This window comes from Physella acuta, unplaced genomic scaffold (genome assembly GCF_028476545.2).
Source record: "Physella acuta isolate Inbredline_101_S28 unplaced genomic scaffold, ASM2847654v3 ptg000653l, whole genome shotgun sequence".
Lineage (NCBI taxonomy): Eukaryota > Metazoa > Mollusca > Gastropoda > Physidae > Physella > Physella acuta.
In genome coordinates this window covers 92,501-118,042 of record NW_026732172.1, presented here as the reverse complement: position 1 = coordinate 118,042, position 25,542 = coordinate 92,501, and the positions used below count along the sequence as shown (strand labels likewise).

General features: G+C 37.8%; 1 protein-coding gene across 1 annotated transcript in view; it reads right to left on the bottom strand.

The window, feature by feature from the left end:
* The window catches only part of LOC131948620 (uncharacterized), a 53,232-nt gene that overhangs the window by 7,772 nt on the left and 19,918 nt on the right, over positions 1-25,542 (bottom strand). The window contains exons 12-25 of the mRNA XM_059310227.1: positions 23,115-23,213; positions 22,597-22,665; positions 21,832-21,954; positions 19,673-19,741; positions 17,905-18,021; positions 16,081-16,212; positions 11,899-12,009; positions 11,126-11,143; positions 10,734-10,748; positions 10,285-10,335; positions 9,857-9,904; positions 7,320-7,370; positions 3,293-3,307; positions 153-203 (exon numbers count right to left, since the gene is read on the bottom strand). Coding sequence (XP_059166210.1) covers positions 153-203; positions 3,293-3,307; positions 7,320-7,370; positions 9,857-9,904; positions 10,285-10,335; positions 10,734-10,748; positions 11,126-11,143; positions 11,899-12,009; positions 16,081-16,212; positions 17,905-18,021; positions 19,673-19,741; positions 21,832-21,954; positions 22,597-22,665; positions 23,115-23,213 — 969 coding nt within the window. The remainder of the gene's footprint in view (positions 1-152; positions 204-3,292; positions 3,308-7,319; positions 7,371-9,856; positions 9,905-10,284; positions 10,336-10,733; positions 10,749-11,125; positions 11,144-11,898; positions 12,010-16,080; positions 16,213-17,904; positions 18,022-19,672; positions 19,742-21,831; positions 21,955-22,596; positions 22,666-23,114; positions 23,214-25,542) is intronic.

Genomic DNA, 25,542 nt, shown 5'->3' with positions numbered 1-25,542 from the left:
TAATCAAACAAACTGGTAATCCAACAAACTGGTAATCCAACAAACTGGTAATCCAACAAACTGGTAATCAAACAAACTGGTAATCAAACAAACTGGTAATCCAACAAACTGGTCAGCAAACAACCTAACAGAAAAGACAATAAATTTTCTACCTTCTGGAGACTCATATAGAAGATGTAAAAACGTGCGAAACTCTTGAAAGGCTAGTTAGAAGATAAAGGGGTTTCAATTTCATAAAATGTTGACAGAGGAATGGGGATAATAATGTTGAAGTTTGTGGTGATGATAGTGTTTTTGTGGGGTAGTTTGTGTGTGGTTGTGTGTTTGGTTGTATTATATGTGGTATTGTGTATGTGTGGTATGTGGCTGTGTGTGTTTGTATTGTATGTGATGTTGTGCATGTGTGTGGTGTGTGGCTATGTGTGTTTGTATTGTGTGTGATGGTGTGTATGTGTGTGTTGTGTGGCGGGCCGGTGGGGATGATGTAAGGTGGGATGGTGTTCAAAAGTCAACACAATTGGCACATTTGAAATCAGAAAACCTCAACACAACCTAAAGAAACCAACGATAAAACATCTACAGCTAAAACCTCAACACAACATAAAGAAACCAACGATAAAACATCTACAGTTAAAACCTCAACACAACCTAAAGAAACCAACGACAAAACATCTACAGCTAAAACCTCAACACAACCTAAAGAAACCAACGATAAAACATCTACAGCTAAAACCTCAACACAACCTAAAGAAACCAACGACAAAACATCTACAGCTAAAACCTCAACACAACCTAAAGAAACCAACGATAAAACATCTACAGCTAAAACCTCAACACAACCTAAAGAAACCAACGATAAAACATCTACAGCTAAAACCTCAACACTACCTAAAGAAATCAACGATAAAAACATCTACAGTTAAAACCTCAACACAACCTAAAGAAACCAACGATAAAAACATCTACAGCTAAAACCTCAACACAACATAAAGAAACCAACGATAAAACATCTACAGTTAAAACCTCAACACAACCTAAAGAAACCAACGACAAAACATCTACAGCTAAAACCTCAACACAACCTAAAGAAACCAACGATAAAACATCTACAGCTAAAATGTCAACACAACCTAAAGAAACCAACGATAAAACATCTACAGCTAAAACCTCAACACAACCTAAAGAAACCAACGATAAAAACATCTACAGCTAAAACCTCAACACAACCTAAAGAAACCAACGATAAAACATCTACAGCTAAAACCTCAACACAACCTAAAGCAACCAACGATAAAATATCTACAGCTAAAACCTCAACACAACCTAAAGAAACCAATGATAAAATATCTACAGCTAAAACCTCAACACAACCTAAAGAAACCAACGATAAAAACATCTACAGCTAAAACCTCAACACAACCTAAAGAAACCAACGATAAAACATCTACAGCTAAAACCTCAACACAACCTAAAGCAACCAACGATAAAATATCTACAGCTAAAACCTCAACACAACCTAAAGAAACCAATGATAAAATATCTACAGCTAAAACCTCAACACAACCTAAAGAAACCAACGATAAAACATCTACAGCTAAAATGTCAACACAACCTAAAGAAACCAACGATAAAAACATCTACAGTTAAAATCTCAACACAACCTAAAGAAACCAACGATAAAAACATCTACAGCTAAAACCTCAACACAACCTAAAGAAACCAACGATAAAACATCTACAGCTAAAACCTCAACACAACCTAAAGAAACCAACGATCAAATATCTACAGCTAAAACCTCAACACAACCTAAAGAAACCAATGATAGAACATCTACACCTAAAACCTCAACACAACCTAAAGAAACCAACGATAAAAACATCTACAGCTAAAACCTCAACACAACCTAAAGAAACCATCGATAAAACATCTACAGTTAAAACCTCAACACAACCTAAAGAAACCAACGACAAAACATCTACAGCTAAAACCTCAACACAACCTAAAGAAACCAACGATAAAACATCTACAGCTAAAACCTCAACACAACCTAAAGAAACCAACGATAAAACATCTACAGATAAAACCTCAACACAACCTAAAGAAACCAACGATAAAACATCTACAGCTAAAACCTCAACACAACCTAAAGAAACCAACGATAAAAACATCTACAGCTAAAACCTCAACACAACCTAAAGAAACCAACGATAAAAACATCTACAGCTAAAACCTCAACACAACCTAAAGAAACCAACGATAAAACATCTACAGCTAAAACCTCAACACAACATAAAGAAACCAACGATAAAACATCTACAGCTAAAACCTCAACACAACCTAAAGAAACCAACGATAAAACATCTACAGCTAAAACCTCAACACAACCTAAAAAAAACCAACGATAAAACATCTACAGCTAAAACCTCAACACAACATAAAGAAACCAACGATAAAATATCTACAGCTAAAACCTCAACACAACCTAAAGAAACCAACGATAAAACATCTACAGCTAAAACCTCAACACAACCTAAAGAAACCAACGATAAAACACCTACAGCTAAAACCTCAACACAACCTAAAGAAACCAACGATAAAACATCTACAGCTAAAACCTCAACACAACCTAAAGAAACCAACGATAAAATATCTACAGCTAAAACCTCAACACAACCTAAAGAAACCAACGATAAAACATCTACAGTTAAAACCTCAACACAACATAAAGAAACCAACGATAAAAACATCTACAGCTAAAACCTCAACACAACCTAAAGAAACCAACGATAAAAACATCTACAGCTAAAACCTCAACACAACCTAAAGAAACCAACGATAAAATATCTACAGCTAAAACCTCAACACAACCTAAAGAAACCAACGATAAAACATCTACAGCTAAAACCTCAACACAACCTAAAGAAACCAATGATAAAAACATCTACAGCTAAAACCTCAACACAACCTAAAGAAACCAACGATAAAACATCTACAGCTAAAACCTCAACACAACCTAAAGAAACCAACGATAAAAACATCTACAGCTAAAACCTCAACACAACCTAAAGAAACCAATGATAAAAACATCTACAGCTAAAACCTCAACACAACCTAAAGAAACCAATGATAAAAACATCTACAGCTAAAACCTCAACACAACCTAAAGAAACCAACGATAAAAACATCTACAGCTAAAACCTCAACACAACCTAAAGAAACCAACGATAAAAACATCTACAGCTAAAACCTCAACACAACCTAAAGAAACCAACGATAAAACATCTATAGCTACCATCTTCGCCTGATTCTGTCGATGCAATTTTTAAAAAATTACTTCAGTATTGGTAGGTTGTTTATTTAAAACAGTCAGTGGCGTAGGCAGGGGGGGGGGTGGTTAGAGGGGGCCATGGACCCCCAAAATGACTACTTTTATTACGTTAAGCTACAGCTATTGACTTGTGTCGATATTATTTAGGGTTTAAACACTAAACACTTAAGCCTGTAGAACACGGGTTCCCAACCTGGGGGTCGCGACCCCCCTGGGGGTCGCGAAGGTCTTTCTGGGGGGTCGCCAACTGGTATACTAAACCTTAGTAATTTGAAACAAAACATAAATATTTAGAAGATTTTTTAAAATTCGGCTTCATTAACATCACTGGAAATGTAATAGAGAAGAAACAAAGCGCACTGTACAAAGTTGTTCTCAGTCACGAATCTATGAAATCTTCAAAACTAAAACTCCATTTGAGACGAGTCATTCGGAACACACCAAAAACATATGGAGTTCTTTCGTCGGCAAGAAGCTAGTTGCAAACGCCAGAGACTTGATCGAACTGGAAGTTTTCACCAACATTAGTGCAAGCATCAAATGAAGTCGCGATAGAAAATGCCAAGCAAAAAAAAAACAATAAGGGAAAATCTCATCAAACGCTGCATGTACGTAAATGTTTTTTTATCGAAATCAAGCTTTCACCATTGTTTGCTTTTCAAGTTGATAAATCAACAGACGTGAGTTCGTGTTCGCAGTTGCTGGTCTATGTCTATATTCATGCGGATGATAGCAAAGAAGAGTTGCTCTTTTGTGAAGATAGCATTGAGAAAATAAATACCATTTTTGAAACTGGATGGTTAAAATGGGTTAGAACGGCTATGTGGGTTTGTACGGATGGTGCGCCATCTATGTTTAGCTCAAAATCGGGCTTTCAGAAAGCAGAAAAGATTTAGCTCCCTAACCACTGCCCTAACCAATCGACACCAATAGTCCATTGCTAGTATAAGTCGTAAATTATATAAAATCTGGAGCCTTCAAAGAACTGAGCAAAAACATTGATATAGATCACGAGGTTCTGCTCTTCTACACTGCAGTACGCTGGCTGTCAAACGAAATCTGAAATCAAATTGTTCTTGGAAGTGCAAAGGAAACAAGACTTTTTGGTATACTTAAAACGACATAGAGTGATTGGAGAGAGTTTCATACCTAGCAGATGTGTTCGAACATCAAGATAAGCTTAACCTGAAGCTTATGGGAAAATGAACGAATATTATAACTTTCCATGATAATCTCGGGGCATTTTTATCAAAGCTGTAAAATCGGTAAAGAAAATAAATCTTGGAAATATTGTAAATTTGAGAAACTCTGCGGTGTGGTAGATGAATCTGATTGTGAGATAATTAAAATTTTGAAAGAAGCGATTTCTGGGCATCTTGAATCTCTTGAAAACGAACTGCATCGCTATTTCTCTGAGCTGAAAAAAGAAGAATCTACATTGACGCATTACCCATTCTCTTCTTCCCTTGATGTTGCCAGCATTCCAGATGAATTACAAGATTATTATTATCTGATTTACAGAATGATTCCGCGTAAAATGAAAAACTGTATACACAATTTCGGTGTAGTATTCACCATTCATAACCAAACGTAAAATTGATTGACTTTTCGAGAATATATTTTCAACACTATTCTTTGATTAAAAACAAAATTAAGATAATTATAATGACATAGGTTGGCGTTAACAAAAATGGTTGTTAATTAAAAACTTAAGCACGAAGGTTTAGTGAATAGTATGCAATTTTACTCCTGCTTTTAAAATAGTTATCAAGAGTAGTTCATATTGAAAGTCTAATAGAAAATCTTATTTTAGTGCTTATTAATTTTCATACTAATTTCGGCTTTTTAATTCTATGGGGGTCGCGGGTCACTTAATTTTTTATAAAAGGGGGTCGCCACTCGAAAAAGGTTGGGAACCACTGCTGTAGAACAACAATGTATATCATTGTGATGAGAATTGCCTGTAGAATTTAGTTATGAATTTTATTATCGCGCTAATGTAATGTATAATAATCTTGAACCCAGTAGGCCAAGGGAAAGTTGGCCAAGCTTAGATCAGTTAAGGAGTGTCGAAAGGGAGGGGTGGGCTACGTGGGTAGGCCTTTGTTGTCTAATATAATTGTAGTGCAACCGGAAAGCGTCTAGAAATGAAAAACAAACAAAGGAATCGATTATTATTCGCATTGAGGTTCTATAATGTGTATGTTTTAACTACTTCAAAACATTTGAAATTCATTTCACCGATGGCGGATGAAACAAGGAAACTGAAAACTACTTAATTTTTAAAAAGATAAGTAAACTGAAAATGATAAAGATGGCAGAGGGAGGAGTAGGCAGGGGTGAGGGTGGAAGGGGGGGGGGGGTTAAGACCTTCAAAATGATAATCCTTTATGTTAAGTTACAGCTATTGACGACGATGGACTTGTGTCGCTATCATTTAGTGCTTAAGCAACAAACACTCAGGGTCGCAATAGGCGAAGGGAAAGCTGAACAAGGTTATCAGTTAAGGGGTGTAAAAGGAGGTGAGGGTGGGATGAGTATTGGTATGTGTCAATTATAAAATACTACCGGATCCACATCTGGCAGGAAAGCGTGGGCTTGACCCACAAATTTTGACACAAAACTTCGTGTTGGTAGATAGAAAAACTGCGTATTTGGTTATTAAATATAGATGGAGAGCCAGGAACCTACACTACAGTAGTCAATTTAGACAGTCAAAAAAGAAGACCAATAATAATTTATTTTCTTATTCGCATAGTCGTGTTTTAATGTGTATCTTTTAACTACTTCAAGCAATTTAAATTCATTTTAATAATGGCGGAAGGAAAAAGGAAATTAAAAACTACTTTATTAACTTTACAAAGAAAAGTAAAACTGAAAATGATAAAAATGAAGATGGTACTATTGCTTCTCAAAGTACATTACATGAAGAAATTTCCATAAATTCAGCACCTTCGACTGTTTCTTACGCAAATGATATCAGCAATTTTATCAAAGGAGTTGTTACAGACGATACACGGTTGTATTTATTAGAAAACATCTGGCGTCCTGATGAACTTTTTAAATTTCCAGCAAGCGGACAAAGAAATTTAAAGTTTCAATATTTGTGGCTACTTAGGTGGAACTGGTTGACTTATTCCAAATTACTTGATGGCGCATTTTGCAAATATTGTGTTTTGTTTAGTTTGAATAATAGTGGTGTAGGTAGTCAGCCTTTGGATAAGCTATCAAAAATTTCATCAAACTGGAAAAAGGCAACAGACAAGTTTAATGAGCACCAGCAATGTGAGTATCATAAAAGAGCAATTTTACTTTCCCAAAATCATAATTCGGTGACGGAGAAAAAATTAAACTTATTAAAATCTCCTTAAATTTATTATAAGTCAAAAAAATTCTAGAAAATCGTTTAAGATTAGCGCCCATAATAGAATCTATAATTTTTTTTGCGGCCGACAAGGTATTGCACTTAGGGGGCACAGGGATTTCGGAAGTTTTTATTTGGAGAAATCTGATGAAAATGATGGAAATTTGATTTTTATATTTCCTACGATAGTGTACATGTGTTACTTGTTACAGAACAATAGCTAATACTAAGATAAGTTAGTCGATGGCACCCACGAGTTTCTATTGTCACCAGCCACCAATACTTTACACGCTAGCACTTACACATACATATGTACACACACACACACATATATATATATATATATGAAAGTTTTGACAACCCCCCCCCCCCCATGAGACGATCCTGGCTACGCCACTGAATACAGTTTGAACTAAATGGTCGATATTATTTATTAACAGCTTCCCACAACCCTTTCAAAAATTAAGAAAATCTACAAAAATTAAGAAAACTTTACAAAAATTAAGAAAACTCTACAAAAATCAACATTACTCTGCAAAAGTTAACAAAACTCTACGCAAGTTAACAAAACTCTACACAAATTAATAAAATAGAAAAATGAAGAAAACTACAAAATTCAATAAGTACCCTCTGAACTGTCCATGGCGAGAGTGTGGAATTTTTCGAACGCCTCCAGCACTGGTGACAAGAAATGTGTTTTAAAAGCGTGAAATTTTTTACAATCAGATTATAATTTTAAAAACGTGAAACTTTTTACAATCAGATAATAATTTTAAAAGCGTGAAACTTTTTACAATCTATAATAATAGTTTCGCTGTCTGTGTATGTATCTATCTATCTGACAAGAACGCTCTGTCTGACAAGAACGCTCTAGAGAAAACATAAGAAAAAATTCAATCTCACAAGAACGCTCTAGAGAAAACACAAGCAATTTAAAAACATGCATAGTATTTCGAAAGACGAAGTATGACGTCGACACATTTAGCATGTAGTTGAAAATAATCTCAAGGCGGAAAGTGCACACAGTAATATAATGACGTCATTGATTATCGCGTAAACATTGAATACAAAGGAAATGTTGTCTAATCTAAATGGTTTGCGTGAAGAGTTTCTTGCATACAATTCTTCGGGTAGGGGCGAAGCCCCACCCCCGCGTAAGAACGTCTGAGCCCCCCCCCCCCCTAACTCAAAAGAAATTTCTTCATCGATACTCTATAATAAAATTACCGCCTAATTAATGTGTCTAATCTAAAAAGTGGTTTTCTTGCAATTTCTTTAATGCAATTCTTCGGGTAGTGACTAAGCGCGACACCAGTGTTTCTTTCAGACTTTTTCCTCCCCGGAGAGGGGTGGGGGTAATTGAAATTTTCGGGGGCGGGGGTAGAATTTTCGGGAAGGGGGGCGGACACTGGAAAAAGTATATAATTATATTTCGTTGAATGGGACGGTAGACATGATTGTTTTGGGAGTGGGGGGTGGGGGGGGGGGGGGGTGGGGGATGGTGTGTGTGGGGGGGGGGGGGGGTGGGGTGGGGTGGTTTCCTCATCTATACTCTATAATAAAATTACCGCCTAATTAATGTGTCTAATCTAAAAAGTGGTTTTCTCGCAATTTCTTTAATGCAATTCTTCGCGTAGTGGCTAAGCGCGACACCAGTGTTTCTTTCAGACTTTTTCCTCCCCGGAGAGGGGTGGGGGGTACTTGAAATTTTCGGGGGCGGGGGTAGAATTTTCGGGGAGGGGGCGGACACTGGAAAAAGTATATAATTATATTTCGTTGAATGGGACGGTAGACATGTTTTTTTGGGGGTGGGGGTGGGGGGTGGGGTTGGGGGGGGGGGTGGTGTGTGGGGTGGGTGGGGGTGGGAGGTGGGGGGGGGTGGGTTGGTTTTAGTTTGGGGTGGGGGTGGGGGGTTGGGGTTGTGGGGGTGGTGTGTGGGGTGGATGGGGGTGGGAGGGGTGGGGGTGGGGGGTGGTGTGTGTGGGGGGGGGGTGGGTTGGTTTTAGTTTAGAGAAAAGAGACAGCACTATCAACCTAGCGCCCGGTGTATCCTTCCTCAACGGGCCATTTTTCTCGTTAATACTAATAGTTTCGCTGTCTGTCTATCTGACAAGAACGCTCTAGAGAAAACACAAGCACTGTCTGTCTATCTGACAAGAACGCTCTAGAGAAAACACTAGCAAATTAAAAACATGCATAGTAATTCGAAAAACGAAGTATGACGTCGTCACATTTAGCACAGAGTAGAAAATAATCTCAAGCCGGAGAGTGCACACAGTAATATGACGTCATTGATTCTCGAGTAAACATTGAATAAAAAGGAAATTTTGTCTAATCTAAGTGGTTTGCGTGAAGAGTTTCTTTCATACAATTCTTCGGGTAGGGGCGAAGCCCCACCCCCGCGTAAGAACGTCTGAGCCCCCCCCCCCCCCCTCCCTAACTCAAAAGAAATTTCTTCATCGATACTCTATAATAAAATTACCGCCTAATTAATGTGTCTAATCTAAAAAGTGGTTTTCTTGCAATTTCTTTAATGCAATTCTTCGGGTAGTGGCTAAGCGCGACACCAGTGTTTCTTTCAGACTTTTTCCTCCCCGGAGAGGGGTGGGGGGTACTTGAAATTTTCGGGGGCGGGGGTAGAATTTTCGGGGAGGGGGCGGACACTGGAAAAAGTATATAATTATATTTCGTTGAATGGGACGGTAGACATGTTTTTGGGGGGGGGGGGTGGGGGTGGGGTGGGGGTGGGTGGGGTGGGGGGGGGGATGGGGTGGTTTTAGTTTAGAGAAAAGAGACAGCACTATCAGCCTAGCGCCCGTTGTATCCTTCCTCAACGGGCCATTTTTCTCGTCAGATAATAGTTTTAAAAGCGTGAAACTTTTTACAATCAGATAATAGTTTTAAAAGCGTGAAACTTTTTACAATCAGATAATAATCTTGGAAAATCATGGAAAAATGAAAACAGAGATCTTAGCCTTTGAAACATTGTGTTTTACTTGAAACGTGTTAAGATACTAGATGCAACTCTATCGTTCTGGATAGGTAGCTTGTTAATAACAGTATATTGAACCGAATAAAGACCTAAAACTGAACGCAACAAGTAGAAGAGTTAAACAACAGTAAATATTCAAGCAACAAGTGAAACAACTCAAAGAATTTGATACCGTCACGTTCGGCGTCCTTGTACGTAGTGAAGTCCGTAATTTTCATCGCTTTAAGTGCCAGGAGAGGGGAGCATGGGGAAAATGTAAGGAGAAATATTTGAATGACTCTCAGCTTTGTGTATATATATTGTTTGTGAGTAAATATTGTGTGGATACATGTTGTATATCAGTACACATTTTGTGTGAGTAGAATTGTGTGTGAAAGAGCATTTTGTGTAGGTAAGTATATTTTGTGTGAAGAAATATCTAGGGAAGTTGATTGGTGTATAGACAGGTAGTTGATTGTGTGTATGAGGTCCAGGTTTATCCAAATGTGAACCGTTAACAATAAAACGTTATTTTGGCCTCTGGTGGTGGCTAAACCAGCCTCGTCAACAATAGCGAGAGGTGGCCAGGTAAAATGACAGAGAAGAAAGCTAAAATAGTACCGTCTGGGTTCTTTATGGATAAAGTGCGGAAGTACTTAAACGCTTCGATAACTGTAAATGAGAATGACAGAAATATTTATATTAATTAGGGGTGAACTTACTAGAATGACTGCATTATTTATATTAATTAAGGGTGAACTTTCTAGAATGACAACATTATTTATATTAATGAGGGGTGAACTTTCTGTAATGACAGCAATAATTATAGGGATGAACTTTCTTGAATGACAGCAATATTCATATTAATTAGGGATGAACTTTCTAGAATTACAATAATATTTAAAATAATTATTGGTGATCTTCCAAAAATAACAATTAGATATTTTTTTAAAATAATGACAACAAATATGCGACTGGGCGAGCATTATTCATAAAAAAGATTAATTCAGAATCAGTACTACATAGAATTCAACTCAGCGGCGAAATAAAAACAAACTGGGTACACATACCATCTTCTTGGTCCTCTGGAGAGTGAAATACATGGGAAAATATTATTTTTAGTTTCTGCTGAACGATTTAACATGTAACAAAACAGCTGCAGGATTTAAAATTTAACAAAACTGCTGCAAAATTTAACATGTAACGAAACGGCTGCTGAATATTACATTGAACAACAAATCGAAAGGCCGTATGAAAACAGTTTCGCATTTCGCAGTTTACTTTATCAAACTTGCACCGAATCAGTCACACAACAGTGCAAGCTCTATTCACCACTATTTTACTTTCACTTCATCCTTTAGCTTGTTTTCCGTCAGTGAAATCAATATGTCATTCGTTAGGTCTATGATGACTTAATCAATCAGAACAAAATGGAAAACAAACAGAAACGTATTTACCGTACCATCGAAGGGTGGGGGTTCTGTCGATCAGAGAGTGAACAAAATTGCATCTATAGGTATTTTTTTTTATTCATTACTGGTTTTGTGTATTTATTTTTTAAAAGCTATAAATATTGTATAGATTGTTGGAATTGTGTTGGTTTATATTATACTGAATCCTCCCAACTCTGACTCATGTTCGAGAAACAAGACGACTGGGCAGAGTGCTGACCACACTATCCCTTCGTATTGTAACAGATCTTCTACATCATCTGCACCGTGTGGCTTGGGCACCAACGGGGAAAGACTCTACACACACACACACACACACATATATATATATATATATATATATATATATATATATATATATATATATATATATATATATATATATATATATACATATACATATACATACAGATACGTATACGTATACGTATACGTATACGTATACATATACATATACATATACATATACATATACATGCACATGCACATGCACATGCACATGCACATGCACATGCACATGCACATGCACATGCACATGCACATACACATACACATACACATACACATACACATACACATACACATACACATACACATACACATACACATACACATACACATACACATACACATACACATATACATATACATATACAAATACATATACGTATACGTATACGTATACGTATGCGTATGCATATGCGTATGCATATGCATATATATGTATATGTCGGACAGAGACGTTCTGATATAAAAACGTGGCGCTAAAGCAACTAGAAACTACCACTTAAGGTTTGCTTTCTCTTGTCTTCATTCTGAAAGTGACGGTCGGGGAAGGTCAAGTGGGGGACGTAAAACTTCTTTATCGACTTGTCGCTGGGAATTGATCGGGGCTCTGTTGTGTCAGATGGAAAAACATCATTGATCATTTTTACACAGTTGGTCATTTGTACACAGTTGGCAATTTATACACAATTGGTCATTTTACAAATTTGGTCATTTTTACACAGTTGGTCATTTTACACATTTGGTCATTTTTTACACAGTTGGTCGTTTTAACACAGTTGGTCATTTTTACATAGTTGGTCATTTTTACACAGTTGATGGTTTTGACACAGTTGGTCATTTTACACATTTGGTCATTTTTACACAACTGGTCGTTTTTACACAACTGGTCGTTTTTACTCCAAACATTTGGAACATTACAAGACACTAATGTAAAAATATGGGGTACGACCGAGTCTTGCTGGAGCTCATAGGGGTATACTCAGGCAATCAATTTGGTCACTCGCACAAGGTAATCAATTTGGTCACTCGCACAAGGTAATCAATTTGGTCACTCGCACAAGGTAATCAATTTGGTCACTCGCACAAGGTAATCAATTTGGTCACTCGCACAAGGTAATCAATTTGGTCACTCGCACAAGGTAATCAATTTGGTCACTCGCACAAGGTAATCAATTTGGTCACTCGCACAAGGTAATCAATTTGGTCACTCGCACAAGGTAATCAATTTGGTCACTCGCACAAGGTAATCAATTTGGTCACTCGCACAAGGTAATCAATTTGGTCACTCGCACAAGGTAATCAATTTGGTCACTCGCACAAGGTAATCAATTTGGTCACTCGCACAAGGTAATCAATTTGGTCACTCGCACAAGGTAATCAATTTGGTCACTCGCACAAGGTAATCAATTTGGTCACTCGCACAAGGTAATCAATTTGGTCACTCGCACAAGGTAATCAATTTGGTCACTCGCACAAGGTAATCAATTTGGTCACTCGCACAAGGTAATCAATTTGGTCACTCGCACAAGGTAATCAATTTGGTCACTCGCACAAGGTAATCAATTTGGTCACTCGCACAAGGTAATCAATTTGGTCACTCGCACAAGGTAATCAATTTGGTCACTCGCACAAGGTAATCAATTTGGTCACTCGCACAAGGTAATCAATTTGGTCACTCGCACAAGGTAATCAATTTGGTCACTCGCACAAGGTAATCAATTTGGTCACTCGCACAAGGTAATCAATTTGGTCACTCGCACAAGGTAATCAATTTGGTCACTCGCACAAGGTAATCAATTTGGTCACTCGCACAAGGTAATCAATTTGGTCACTCGCACAAGGTAATCAATTTGGTCACTCGCACAAGGTAATCAATTTGGTCACTCGCACAAGGTAATCAAATCTCTTGGTCACTCGCACAAGGTAATCAAATCTCTTGGTCACTCGCACAAGGTAATCAAATCTCTTGGTCACTCGCACAAGGTAATCAATTTGGTCACTCGCACAAGGTAATCAAATCTCTTGGTCACTCGCACAAGGTAATCAATTTGGTCACTCGCACAAGGTAATCAAATCTCTTGGTCACTCGCACAAGGTAATCAATTTGGTCACTCGCACAAGGTAATCAAATCTCTTGGTCACTCGCACAAGGTAATCAAATCTCTTGGTCACTCGCACAAGGTAATCAAATCTCTTGGTCACTCGCACAAGGTAATCAAATCTCTTGGTCACTCGCACAAGGTAATCAATTTGGTCACTCGCACAAGGTAATCAAATCTCTTGGTCACTCGCACAAGGTAATCAAATCTCTTGGTCACTCGCACAAGGTAATCAAATCTCTTGGTCACTCGCACAAGGTAATCAAATCTCTTGGTCACTCGCACAAGGTAATCAAATCTCTTGGTCACTCGCACAAGGTAATCAAATCTCTTGGTCACTCGCACAAGGTAATCAAATCTCTTGGTCACTCGCACAAGGTAATCAAATCTCTTGGTCACTCGCACAAGGTAATCAAATCTCTTGGTCACTCGCACAAGGTAATCAAATCTCTTGGTCACTCGCACAAGGTAATCAAATCTCTTGGTCACTCGCACAAGGTAATCAAATCTCTTGGTCACTCGCACAAGGTAATCAAATCTCTTGGTCACTCGCACAAGGTAACCAAATCTCTTGGTCACTCGCACAAGGTAATCAATTTGGTCACTCGCACAAGGTAATCAAATCTCTTGGTCACTCGGACAAGGTAATCAATTTGGTCACTCGCACAAGGTAATCAATTTGGTCACTCGCACAAGGTAATCAATTTGGTCACTCGCACAAGGTAATCAAATCTCTTGGTCACTCGCACAAGGTAATCAATTTGGTCACTCGCACAAGGTAATCAATTTGGTCACTCGCACAAGGTAATCAAATCTCTTGGTCACTCGCACAAGGTAATCAATTTGGTCACTCGCACAAGGTAATCAAATCTCTTGGTCACTCGCACAAGGTAATCAATTTGGTCACTCGCACAAGGTAATCAAATCTCTTGGTCACTCGCACAAGGTAATCAAATCTTTTGGTCACTCGCACAAGGTAATCAATTTGGTCACTCGCACAAGGTAATCAAATCTCTTTGTCCCTGGTCAAGTACAGGGGGTTGTGTGTAAGCAAGCATAAACTCTACTGTGTGTACAGGTCAAATACACGTTGTAGACTGGTCTAAAGTTACAAGTTTTTTATATTTTTTTTACTTACGAGGAATATTCTTGTAATGTACATTGGCAACCTTATTCAAATAAATTTGACATAAACATGGAACATTTGGGAAACTTCTGCATTTAAATTTGACACAAACGTGGAACATTTGATAACCTTCTGCATGTAAATTTGGCACAAACATGGAACATTTGACAACCTTCTGCATGTAAATTTGACACAAACATGGAACATTTGGGAACTTCTGATTTATATTTGGACCAGTTGCGGAACTAGAAAAAAATTGCCACCCAGCAAAAAAAATTTTAGGCCCCCCCATATATATATATATATATATATATATATATATATATATATATATATATATATATATATATATATATATATATATATATATATATATATATATATATATATATATATATATATGTATATATATATATATATATATGTATATATATATATATATATATATATATATATATATATATATATATATATATATATATATATATATATATATATATATATATATATATATTCATTGCTGGCCTGTTTGGGATCTTGAGAATAAAAAATTTTTTTTTCAATTAAAACAAATTACTATGTCATGTCTTGTGTCTAAGTGCATTAGTGTGTTTTGAAAAATCAATTTCATTTTATCTGCTATAGGTTCTCTTAACGTCTATCTGGCCAAAAGAATATAAAACATGAAATCTTTGTGGAAGTAATGGTGTCTCGTGTTATGATTATTTTTATGGGTTTTTTTTTTGTATTTATATTATTAATTTTAAATACATTTCCTTTTTATACAAGGTCAATCTTTAGTAAGTACTTTATGAAAAAATATTTATTAAAAGAAGTAATTGCTTTTTATTTTGTTAAGTACAAAAAAATCTATTAATAGGAGATTATGAGCACCCCCAATTTGACTATTAAAAAAGGGGAAATAAGTCATGGGAGTGGTTTGAACGTTTGCTTATCTTTGATAAGTTTTATTGTAGGAGAGGGAGGACTTTGCTTTCACAGTGGTTTAAAAACAAAGGGGAAAAATATACAACAGCGTGGGGATGGTGTCTATAGAATAAAGATAATCAAACCGCAGCTATGGTAATCGTTTTACAAAACAAACATTAAGTCAAAAATTGCAGGAAAATTTTATTTTTTTAACTATAATAAAAACTATGGGGTCGACCGGGGGTCCCTAAATGGCGTGACCCCCCCCCCCCCCCCCCCGCATTGCGGGGTCTGGCAGCACTGCAGTTCCGCCCCTGGTTTGGGCACAAACATGGAACATTTGGAAACTTCTGATTGAAATGAGACATCAACAACGTGTATAAACTACCGGACACCAACAAGGAGCATGAACTAACGGACACCAACAACATGTATGAACTAACGGACACCAACAAGGGGCATGAACTAACGGACACCAACAAGGGGCATGAACTAACGGACACCAACAACATGTATGAACTACCGGACGCTGCGCCACTGTTAGGTCTTGAAAATTCCACTTCCTGAAAGTGAGCGCCAGGGTAATTCTGCTGAACTCTAGCATCCGGAGACAGGTCTCTAAAATTGTATTGACCTTCGGGAATGACGGCACCCGCTGAAAGTTTGATATTTACAAACTGTTATTGATATCTCTTTGAAAACCAAGTCTCACTCGGCTAACTCTCAGATGTGAAATTGGTTTAATCTAATAAGATGTGAAATTAGTTTAATCTAATTAGATGTCAAATTGGTTTAATCTAATTAGATGTGAGATTGGTTTAATCTAATCAGATGTGAAAATATTTTAATCTAATTAGATGTAAAATTAGTTTAATCTAATTAGATGTGAAATTAGTATATAAAAATGATTTGAAACGCCAGGGATCAGCCAACTGACGGTGTAGACTTTAACAGATACTTGACTATTACAGATACTTGACTATTACAGATACTTGACTATAACAGATACATGACTTTAACAGATCGGCAACTACCGTTTGGGGTTTAAAGCAAACGAGCCGACCCGCGGCGATACGCCGCTAACGCCGCTATTTAGTTGTTTTATTTTCTACTTTTCAGCAATTCATAATTTGTGAATTCGAAGTACCAAAGCTGCCACTGAAAATATTTGCTTTATAACACTATCAGTAGCTCGTTAAGGACGATACCCCCCCCCTCCTTTCCCCAACCCCTACCCCACACCTCGACCCCCCCCCCCCCGCGTGAAAGTAAACTCCTCTTAGTTACCTCCCCTAAGTTTAAAATCGTTTCAAACTAAATTATCTGCCCCTAATAGCCGTCACTAAACCCGGCTCTACGATTGTAAACATTTAGCGTGAACCACAGCTCACCAGACCATGTAGGAGTGGGGGTGGTAGGGAGCGCGCTTACAGCTTGGTGTTTTCTATCGTCTCCAAGAAGAGAATTATATATATAGATACTTTATCCGTCTATAGCATTCTTAATGAGCGAACGGTAGCAAAAAAATAATAATAAAGTACAACCGTAAACACTTAAATAGTTAATTACTATTTTGACTTCGTAACTAATCAAAACTATCAAGCAAAAAAATTCAGCATAGGTACGTGTCGTGGTATAAATTGGAACTAGTATTGAATGACTTGACGGAATGTATGTATGAATTGACGGAATGTATGTATGACTTGACGGAATGTATGTATGACTTGACGGAATGTATGTATGACTTAACGGAATGTATGTATGACTTGACGGAATGTATGTATGACTTGATGTAATGTATGTATGACTTGACGGAATGTATGTATGACTTGACGGAATGTATGTATGACTTGACGGAATGTATGTATGACTTGACGGAATGTATGTATGACTTGACGGAATGTATGTGCGAGTTATATTATAACAATAATTAGATAAAACATCCTAAGGGAGGAAATTATTTTTTTCTTAAAAGAGAGACTTCAGTAAATACAAAGAAAGAACTTAGTAAGAGTTTGTGGAATTAATGGCCGCAGTCTATTTCCCAGTCGGTCAGTGTTTTTTTTTTCGCATATTTTTAAAATGTGATTAAAAAGTGTCTACAACAAAAGCGCTTTAACACCAGCCAATGGGTTATACTCGGGTCATATTTTGAAGACAATGGGTTATACTTGGGTCATATTTAACAGAAAATAGGTTATACTCAGATCGTACTTTGCAGTTTTCCAATAAAAAACAAGTCCCTCCTAACCCATCCCAAAACACAATACATAAGTCCCGTCCCATGTAATACACTCTTACAAGATGGTTGAGAGAGCTAAAGATAAAAGTAGAAGCCAAAAAGGACCTTGAAGTGCTTTGAAGTAGCTCTTGTACTCAGTGCTGTCCGTCGTATATCTCCGGTCACTCGTAGTTGGACCACCGTCAGTTTTACTGGAGTCTACGGAAGTTTCCATGGGGCCCACTGGAGGTTGAAAAGTTCAAAAGTTGAATCAAGGTACACGTTGTACGCTGGACTACAACAAAGGCAGAGGGTAGAGATGGGAACAGAGTATCTACCTACTCATTTCCCCCTTGATGAGTTACCCCCTCACCCCTGTCAGTTACCCCCTCACCCCTGTCAGTTACCCCCTCACCCCTGTCAGTTACCCCCCACCCCCAACACACATACACACAAATGATAGTAAGTCATTACCTAAATGTCGATCACAAATGGACCCTGAACTTTATCTTTACATTAAATTTACCGTTGGTTGAAAGGGTAATTTTAGTGTTAAGATTAGGGCTAATTTTAAGGTTAGGGTTAGGGTTTAGGTCGTTAGTGAAGGACAAGTGAAAGCCGAAAAATGCGATTTTATCTTAATGTGCTCGACCATTATGGTAGGGGGGGATAATGACCGGGGGGTGGGGGGGGGGGGGCTTATGTACAGGAGGAAATTGCCTTGGGGTGTTAAAGGACGGAGGTTTATTAGCTTGAGAACTAATTGACAAAGGGTAGTTACAATAGGGGCTAATTGACAAAGGGTATTTACCATAGGGGCTAATTGACAAAGTGTAATTACCATAGGGGCTAATTGACAAAGGTAATTACAATAGGGGCTAACTGACAAAGGGTAATTACCATGGGCTCCTGCTCTCAATCTCAAGGCGTCTATCAGATGTTGTAATGTTTGGTCATCTATTTGACCCGCTGAATGTTTGGGAGTATGAAAGCATTAGCCGTAATAACAACAAACAGCCAACTATGTGATTGTGTCGTCTATAGAGATAAATCTCTATTGGTTACATAGGTTTAAACATATTAAGTACTTTTAAAGTTACAAAGTTAGAAATAGTAAGGGCGATAAGAAGTGTGAAAGATAGAAAACCAGCTTGCCCAGGCGACATTCCATTAGAGGAGCTTAAAGCAGAACCAGCGATATCCGTGAATATATAACAACCTCTGCTACAGCAGATTTGGGAAGATGGCAGGAAACTGGGCCATGTTGCAAAAATACTAAAGAAAGTAGACCTGTTGCAATGCAACAACTGGAGAGTGATAACCCTTCCCATAGTCCCAAGTAGGTTCTTACAAGAATCACCCCAGCGATATTTAGAGATTACTTGTACAGAAAACTTGAAGTACAACCGCAAACACTTAAATAGTGAATTACTATTTTAACTTCGTAATTAATCAAAACTATCAAGCAAAAAAATTCAGCATAGGTACGTGTCGTGGTGTAAATTGGAACTAGTATTGAATGACTTGACGGAATGTATGACTTGACGGAATGTATGTATGACTTGACGGAATGTATGTATGACTTGACGGAATGTATGTATGACTTGACGGAATGTATGTATGACTTGACGGAATGTATGTATGACTTGATGTAATGTATGTATGACTTGACGGAATGTATGTATGACTTGACGGAATGTATGTATGACTTGACGGAATATATGTATAACTTGACGGAATATATGTTTGACTTGACGGAATGTATGTATGAATTGACGGAATGTAAGTATGACTTGATGTAATGTATGTATGACTTGACGGAATGTATGTATGACTTGACGGAATGTATGTATGACTTGACGGAATGTATGTATACATGAAGTACATATCTTACTTCTGGATCCGCCGGCTTCAAAGAAACTTGAATTGATTGGTACAGATTCGCTGTAATTTCTGCTGCGCTCTAGGCGATATATAAGGATATATATATATATATATATATATATATATATATATATATATATATATATATATATATATATATATATATATATATATATATATATATATATTTATTTATTTATTTATTTATTTATTTATTTATTTATTTATTTTTTTATTTACAAGAATAATTAGATAAAACATCCTAAGAGAGGAAATTATTTTTTTCTTAAAAGAGAGACTTTAGTAAATACAAAGAAAGAACTTAGTGAGACTTTGTGGAATTAATGGCCCCAGTCTTTTTACCAGTCAGTGTTTTTTTTCGCCGCTTTTTAAAATGTGATTAAAAAGTGTCTACGACAAAAGCGCGAAATGATGTCCTCAATAAAAATCAATATTAAGACCACTCTACTCTTTTCACACGCCTCCACAAAATTTACAAAGGAAAACACCATATTGTCTTTGACGTTTCTGATTGTACTAACAAATAAACCGGGAGTGATCTCCCCTAAATTTTCTCGAATATTTTTATATAAAATAACAGGGGATGGGAACTCGGGCTATAGACATGATTTTTAATCCATTTTAAATACTTAAAGTTTTAAAAATAGAATAAAATCTCGTAGACAAAAGAATTGCACACCAAGTGAACGCAAAATAAAAAAAGTGCATAATAGTGCGCAATATTATTCGTACTTTAAAAATTTACATTAGTTTTTTGAGAAATCGGAAGTAGCGTAAATTACTACTTCTGGTCAATGGAAATTACTCAAAATTTGACAGAAGGTAGAGAATTAGATCTATTACTTACATGTGAAATTTCATTTATCTATCTGAAATAGTACTAAAGTTATAGGCTTTTTAAAATTTCAAAGTAGAAAAAGTACCACTTCCGACTATCGGAAATCGCTCAAAAGTTGACACGGATCTACTATTTTGATAAAATACTTATATATGAAATTTCATCAACCTAGCTGTAACGGTACTCAAGTTATCGTGTTTACACACGGACAGACAGACTGACAGACTGACACATACGGACAGAATTGCAAAGCCCAGTTTTTCAGACTGGATTACGCATAAAACCTCTTAATTTTGATAAATCTGGATTGATAATTTTTGCCCGATTAAAATAAGTCCTCTATACTTCGGAATGTGATGAAGTACTGAGTTGTAATACGGTGAAAATTGCTAAAATTTCAAGTGATTTTTGTGCACGATTACAATACTTTCTCTATACTTCGTATATACGAGAAAGTAAATATTGCAACTTTTCCCCGTTCTGATTGTATGTAAGCCCATCCCTTTTTATTGTCTGATGTGCTTCGTTAAGGCTACATCCGCGAAACGCTTACAATAGACTTAAAACGTGATATATATATATATTGATTGGTGTGTGATCAGTCGCCTTAACACCAGCCAATGGGTTATACTCGGGTCATATTTTGAAGACAATGGGTTATACTCGGGTCATATTTTGAAGACAATGGGTTATACTCGGGTCATATTTTGAAGACAATGGGTTATACTCGGGTCATATTTTGAAGACAATGGGTTATACTTGGGTCATATTTTGAAGACAAACGAGTTATACTTGGGTCATATTTGACAGAAAATAATTATCATTAAAAAAAATTTTAAAAACCCACGTTTTCATATTTGTCATAAGCAGTAAGCCAGAAGAGGGAAAGTGCCGAACCTTGTTTTTATCAAATTACAATTACTAGGTGACGTCCCTTTTTTGTACAAATAAATATGAGTCTAAAATGATCAATAAAATTTTTCCATGGATCAATTTAGTAATAATAATAATTGAATATTGTATTGTCATCGGAAACAAAGCTTCCCGGAAAAATTCAGCGCGCTAGCTAACTGGGAAGTGCCCGAGATTTCGATCGCAAGATTTGATGGAAAGACAAACAAACAGACGCGAAAGCAGGTTAAAGAAAACGTGGGAATAGGTTATACTCAGATCGTACTTTGCAGTTTTCCAATAAAAAATAAGTCCCTCCTAACCCATCCCAAAACACAATACATAAGTCCCGTCCCATGTAATACACTCTTACAAGATGGTTGAGAGAGCTAAAGATAAAAGTAAAAGCTAAAAAGGACCTTGAAGTGCTTTGAAGTAGCTCTTGTACTCTGTGTTGCCCGTCGTATATCTCCGGTCACTCGTAGTTGGACCACCGGGGGGCTCTGTTTTACTGGGGTCTATGAAAGTTTCCATGGGGCCCGCTGGAGGTTGAAAAGTTCAAAAGTTGAATCAAGGTACACGTTGTACGCTGGACTACAACAAAGGCAGAGGGTAGAGATGGGAACAGAGTATCTCCCTACTCATTTCCCCCTTGATGAGTTACCCCCTCACCCCTGTCAGTTACCCCCCACCCCCAACACACATACACACAAATGATAGTAAGTCATTACCTAAATGTCGATCACAAATGGACCCTGAACCATATCTTTACATTCCTCTTACCGTTGGATGGAAGGGTAATTTTAGTGTTAAGATTAGAGCTAAATTTAAGGTTAGGGTTAGGGTTTAGGTCGTTAGTGAAGGACAAGTGAAAGCCGAAAAATGCGATTTTATCTTAATCTACCCGACCATTACGGTAGGGGGGGGGGGTAAAGACCGGGGGATGGGGGGCTTATGTACGGGAGGGAATTGCCTTGGGGTGTTAAATGCCGTAGGTTAATTAGCTTGAGAGCTAATTGACAAAGGGTAATTACCATAGGGGCTAATTGACAAAAGGTAATTACCATAGGGGCTAATTGACAAAGTGTAATTACCATAGGGGCTAATTGACAAAGTGTAATTACCATAGGGGCTAATTGACAAAGTGTAATTACCATAGGGGCTAATTGACAACGGGTAATTACCATGGGCTCCTGCTCTCCATCTCTGGGCGTCCATCAGATGTTGTAATGTTTGGTCATCTATTTGACCCGCTGAATGTTTGGGAGTATTAAAGCATTAGCCGTAATAACAACAAACAGCCAACTATGTGATTGTGTCGTCTATAGAGATAAATCCCTATTGGTTACATAGGTTTAAACGGTGACAGGACAAATGATCTCAGGACAAATGATCTCAGACAAAATATCTCAGACAAAATATCTCACGGACAAATTATCCCAGGACAAATGATCTCAGGACAAATGATCTCAAGCACAATTGATCTAACGGACAAAAGATACCAGGACAAAATATATCAGTTTTAAATACCTTTCCTTATTTTTCCCAAAGGAAAATATTGATCACTCCTGTTATTATTGCATCTTATCAACCCTTCCTTTAGATCAACCCTGCTATTATTGCATCTTTTCTAACCTTCCTTCCTTAACTTCCAAATTTCAACGATGAATAATTCAAAGTAAATGTCAAACTAAACAAGGACCTTGTATTTGAGTGTAGAGGTCTCTTAGCCCGCTGGATCCTGCTCTCAATCTCACGGCGTCTATCAGATGTTGTAATGTCTGATCATCTATTTGACCCGCTGAATGTTTGGGAGTATGAAACCATTAGCCGTAATAACAACAAACAGCCAACTATGTGATTGTGTCGTCTATAGAGATAAATCTCTATTGGTTACATAGGTTTAAACTTATTAAGTATTTTTAAAGTGACAAAGTTAGAAATAGTAAGGGCGATAAGAAGTGTGAAAGATAGAAAACCAGCTTGCCCAGGCGACATTCCATTAGAGGAGCTTAAAGCAGAACCAGCGATATCCGTGAATATATTACAACCTCTGCTACTGCAGATTTGGGAAGATGGCAGGAAACTGGGCCACGTTGCAAAAATACTAAAGAAAGTAGACCTGTTGCAATGCAACAACTGGAGATTGATAACCCTTCCCATAGTCCCAAGTAGGTTCTTACAAGAATCATCCTAGCGATACTTAGAAATTGTACAGAAAACTTGACTAGTATAGGCTTGTTTTCGAAAGGATAGGCCATGCACCTATGACACTCTCTACGCATCTTTGTTGAACAGTCTCTAGAGTGGCAATCAACCCTATACAGGATATTCCTGATGTTAATTGACCGGATCATGCAACAGACTACAAACACAGAAAGAAGAACCCAGTGGAAAATCACCAAAAGGCTGGGGAACTTCGGTTTTGTGGTTGTTTGTCTATACCAGAGTTAATAACATGCTCAAACCAGGCTGAATCGATCACCCTAAGAAGCCTTTGAAGTCGGACTCAAAATCGATCGAAACAAAGCGGTGTTCATCAGAGATTAGCAACAACTAGGACCATATATCCAAGAGGCGAAGACATACGAGAGACTAACAACGTCAGCAACAACCAGGACCATACATCCAAGAGACATACGGGAGACTAACAACGTCAGCAACAACCAGGACCATACATCCAAGAAACATACGAGAGACTAGCAACGTCAGCAACAACCAGGACCATACATCCAAGATGCGAGAGACTAACAACGTCAGCAACAACCAGGACCATACATCCAAGAGACGAGAGACTAACAACGTCAGCAACAACCAGGACCATACATCCAAGAGACATACGGGAGACTAACAACGTCAGCAACAACCAGGACCATACATCCAAGATGCGAGAGACTAACAACGTCAGCAACAACCAGGACCATACATCCAAGATGCGAGAGACTAACAACGTCAGCAACAACCAGGACCATACATATAATAGACATACGAGAGATTAACAACGTCAGCAACAACCAGGACCATACATCCAAGAGACATACGAGAGACTAACAACGTCAGCAACAACCAGGACCATACATCCAAGAGACATACGGGAGACTAACAACGTCAGCAACAACCAGGACCATACATCCAAGAGACGAGAGACTAACAACGTCAGCAACAACCAGGACCATACATCCAAGAGACATACGAGAGACTAACAACGTCAGCAACAACCAGGACCATACATCCAAGAGACATACGAGAGATTAACAACATTAGCAACAACCAGGACCATACATCCAAGAGGCGAAGACATACGAGAGACTAACAACGTCAGCAACAACCAGGACCATACATCCAAGAGACGAGAGACTAACAACGTCAGCAACAACCAGGACCATACATCCAAGAGACGAGAGACTAACAACGTCAGCAACAACCAGGACCATACATCCAAGATGCGAGAGACTAACGTCAGCAACAACCAGGACCATACATCCAAGAGACGAGAGACTAACAACGTCAGCAACAACCAGGACCATACTTCCAAGAGACATACGAGAGACTAACAACGTCAGCAACAACCAGGACCATACATCCAAGAGACATACGAGAGACTAACAACGTCAGCAACAACCAGGACCATACATCCAAGAGACATACGAGAGACTAACAACGTCAGCAACAACCAGGACCATACATCCAAGAGACATACGAGAGATTAACAACATTAGCAACAACCAGGACCATACATCAAAGAAACATACGAGAGACTAACAACGTCAGCAACAACCAGGACCATACATCCAAGAGACATACGAGAGATTAACAACGTCAGCAACAACCAGGACCATACATCCAAGAGACGAGAGACTAACAACGTCAGCAACAACCAGGACCATACATCCAAGAGACGAGAGACTAACAACGTCAGCAACAACCAGGACCATACATCCAAGAAACATACGAGAGATTAACAACGTCAGCAACAACCAGGACCATACATCAAAGAAACATACGAGAGATTAACAACGTCAGCAACAACCAGGACCATACATCCAAGAGACATACGAGAGATTAACAACGTCAGCAACAACCAGGACCATACATCCAAGAGACGAGAGACTAACAACGTCAGCAACAAC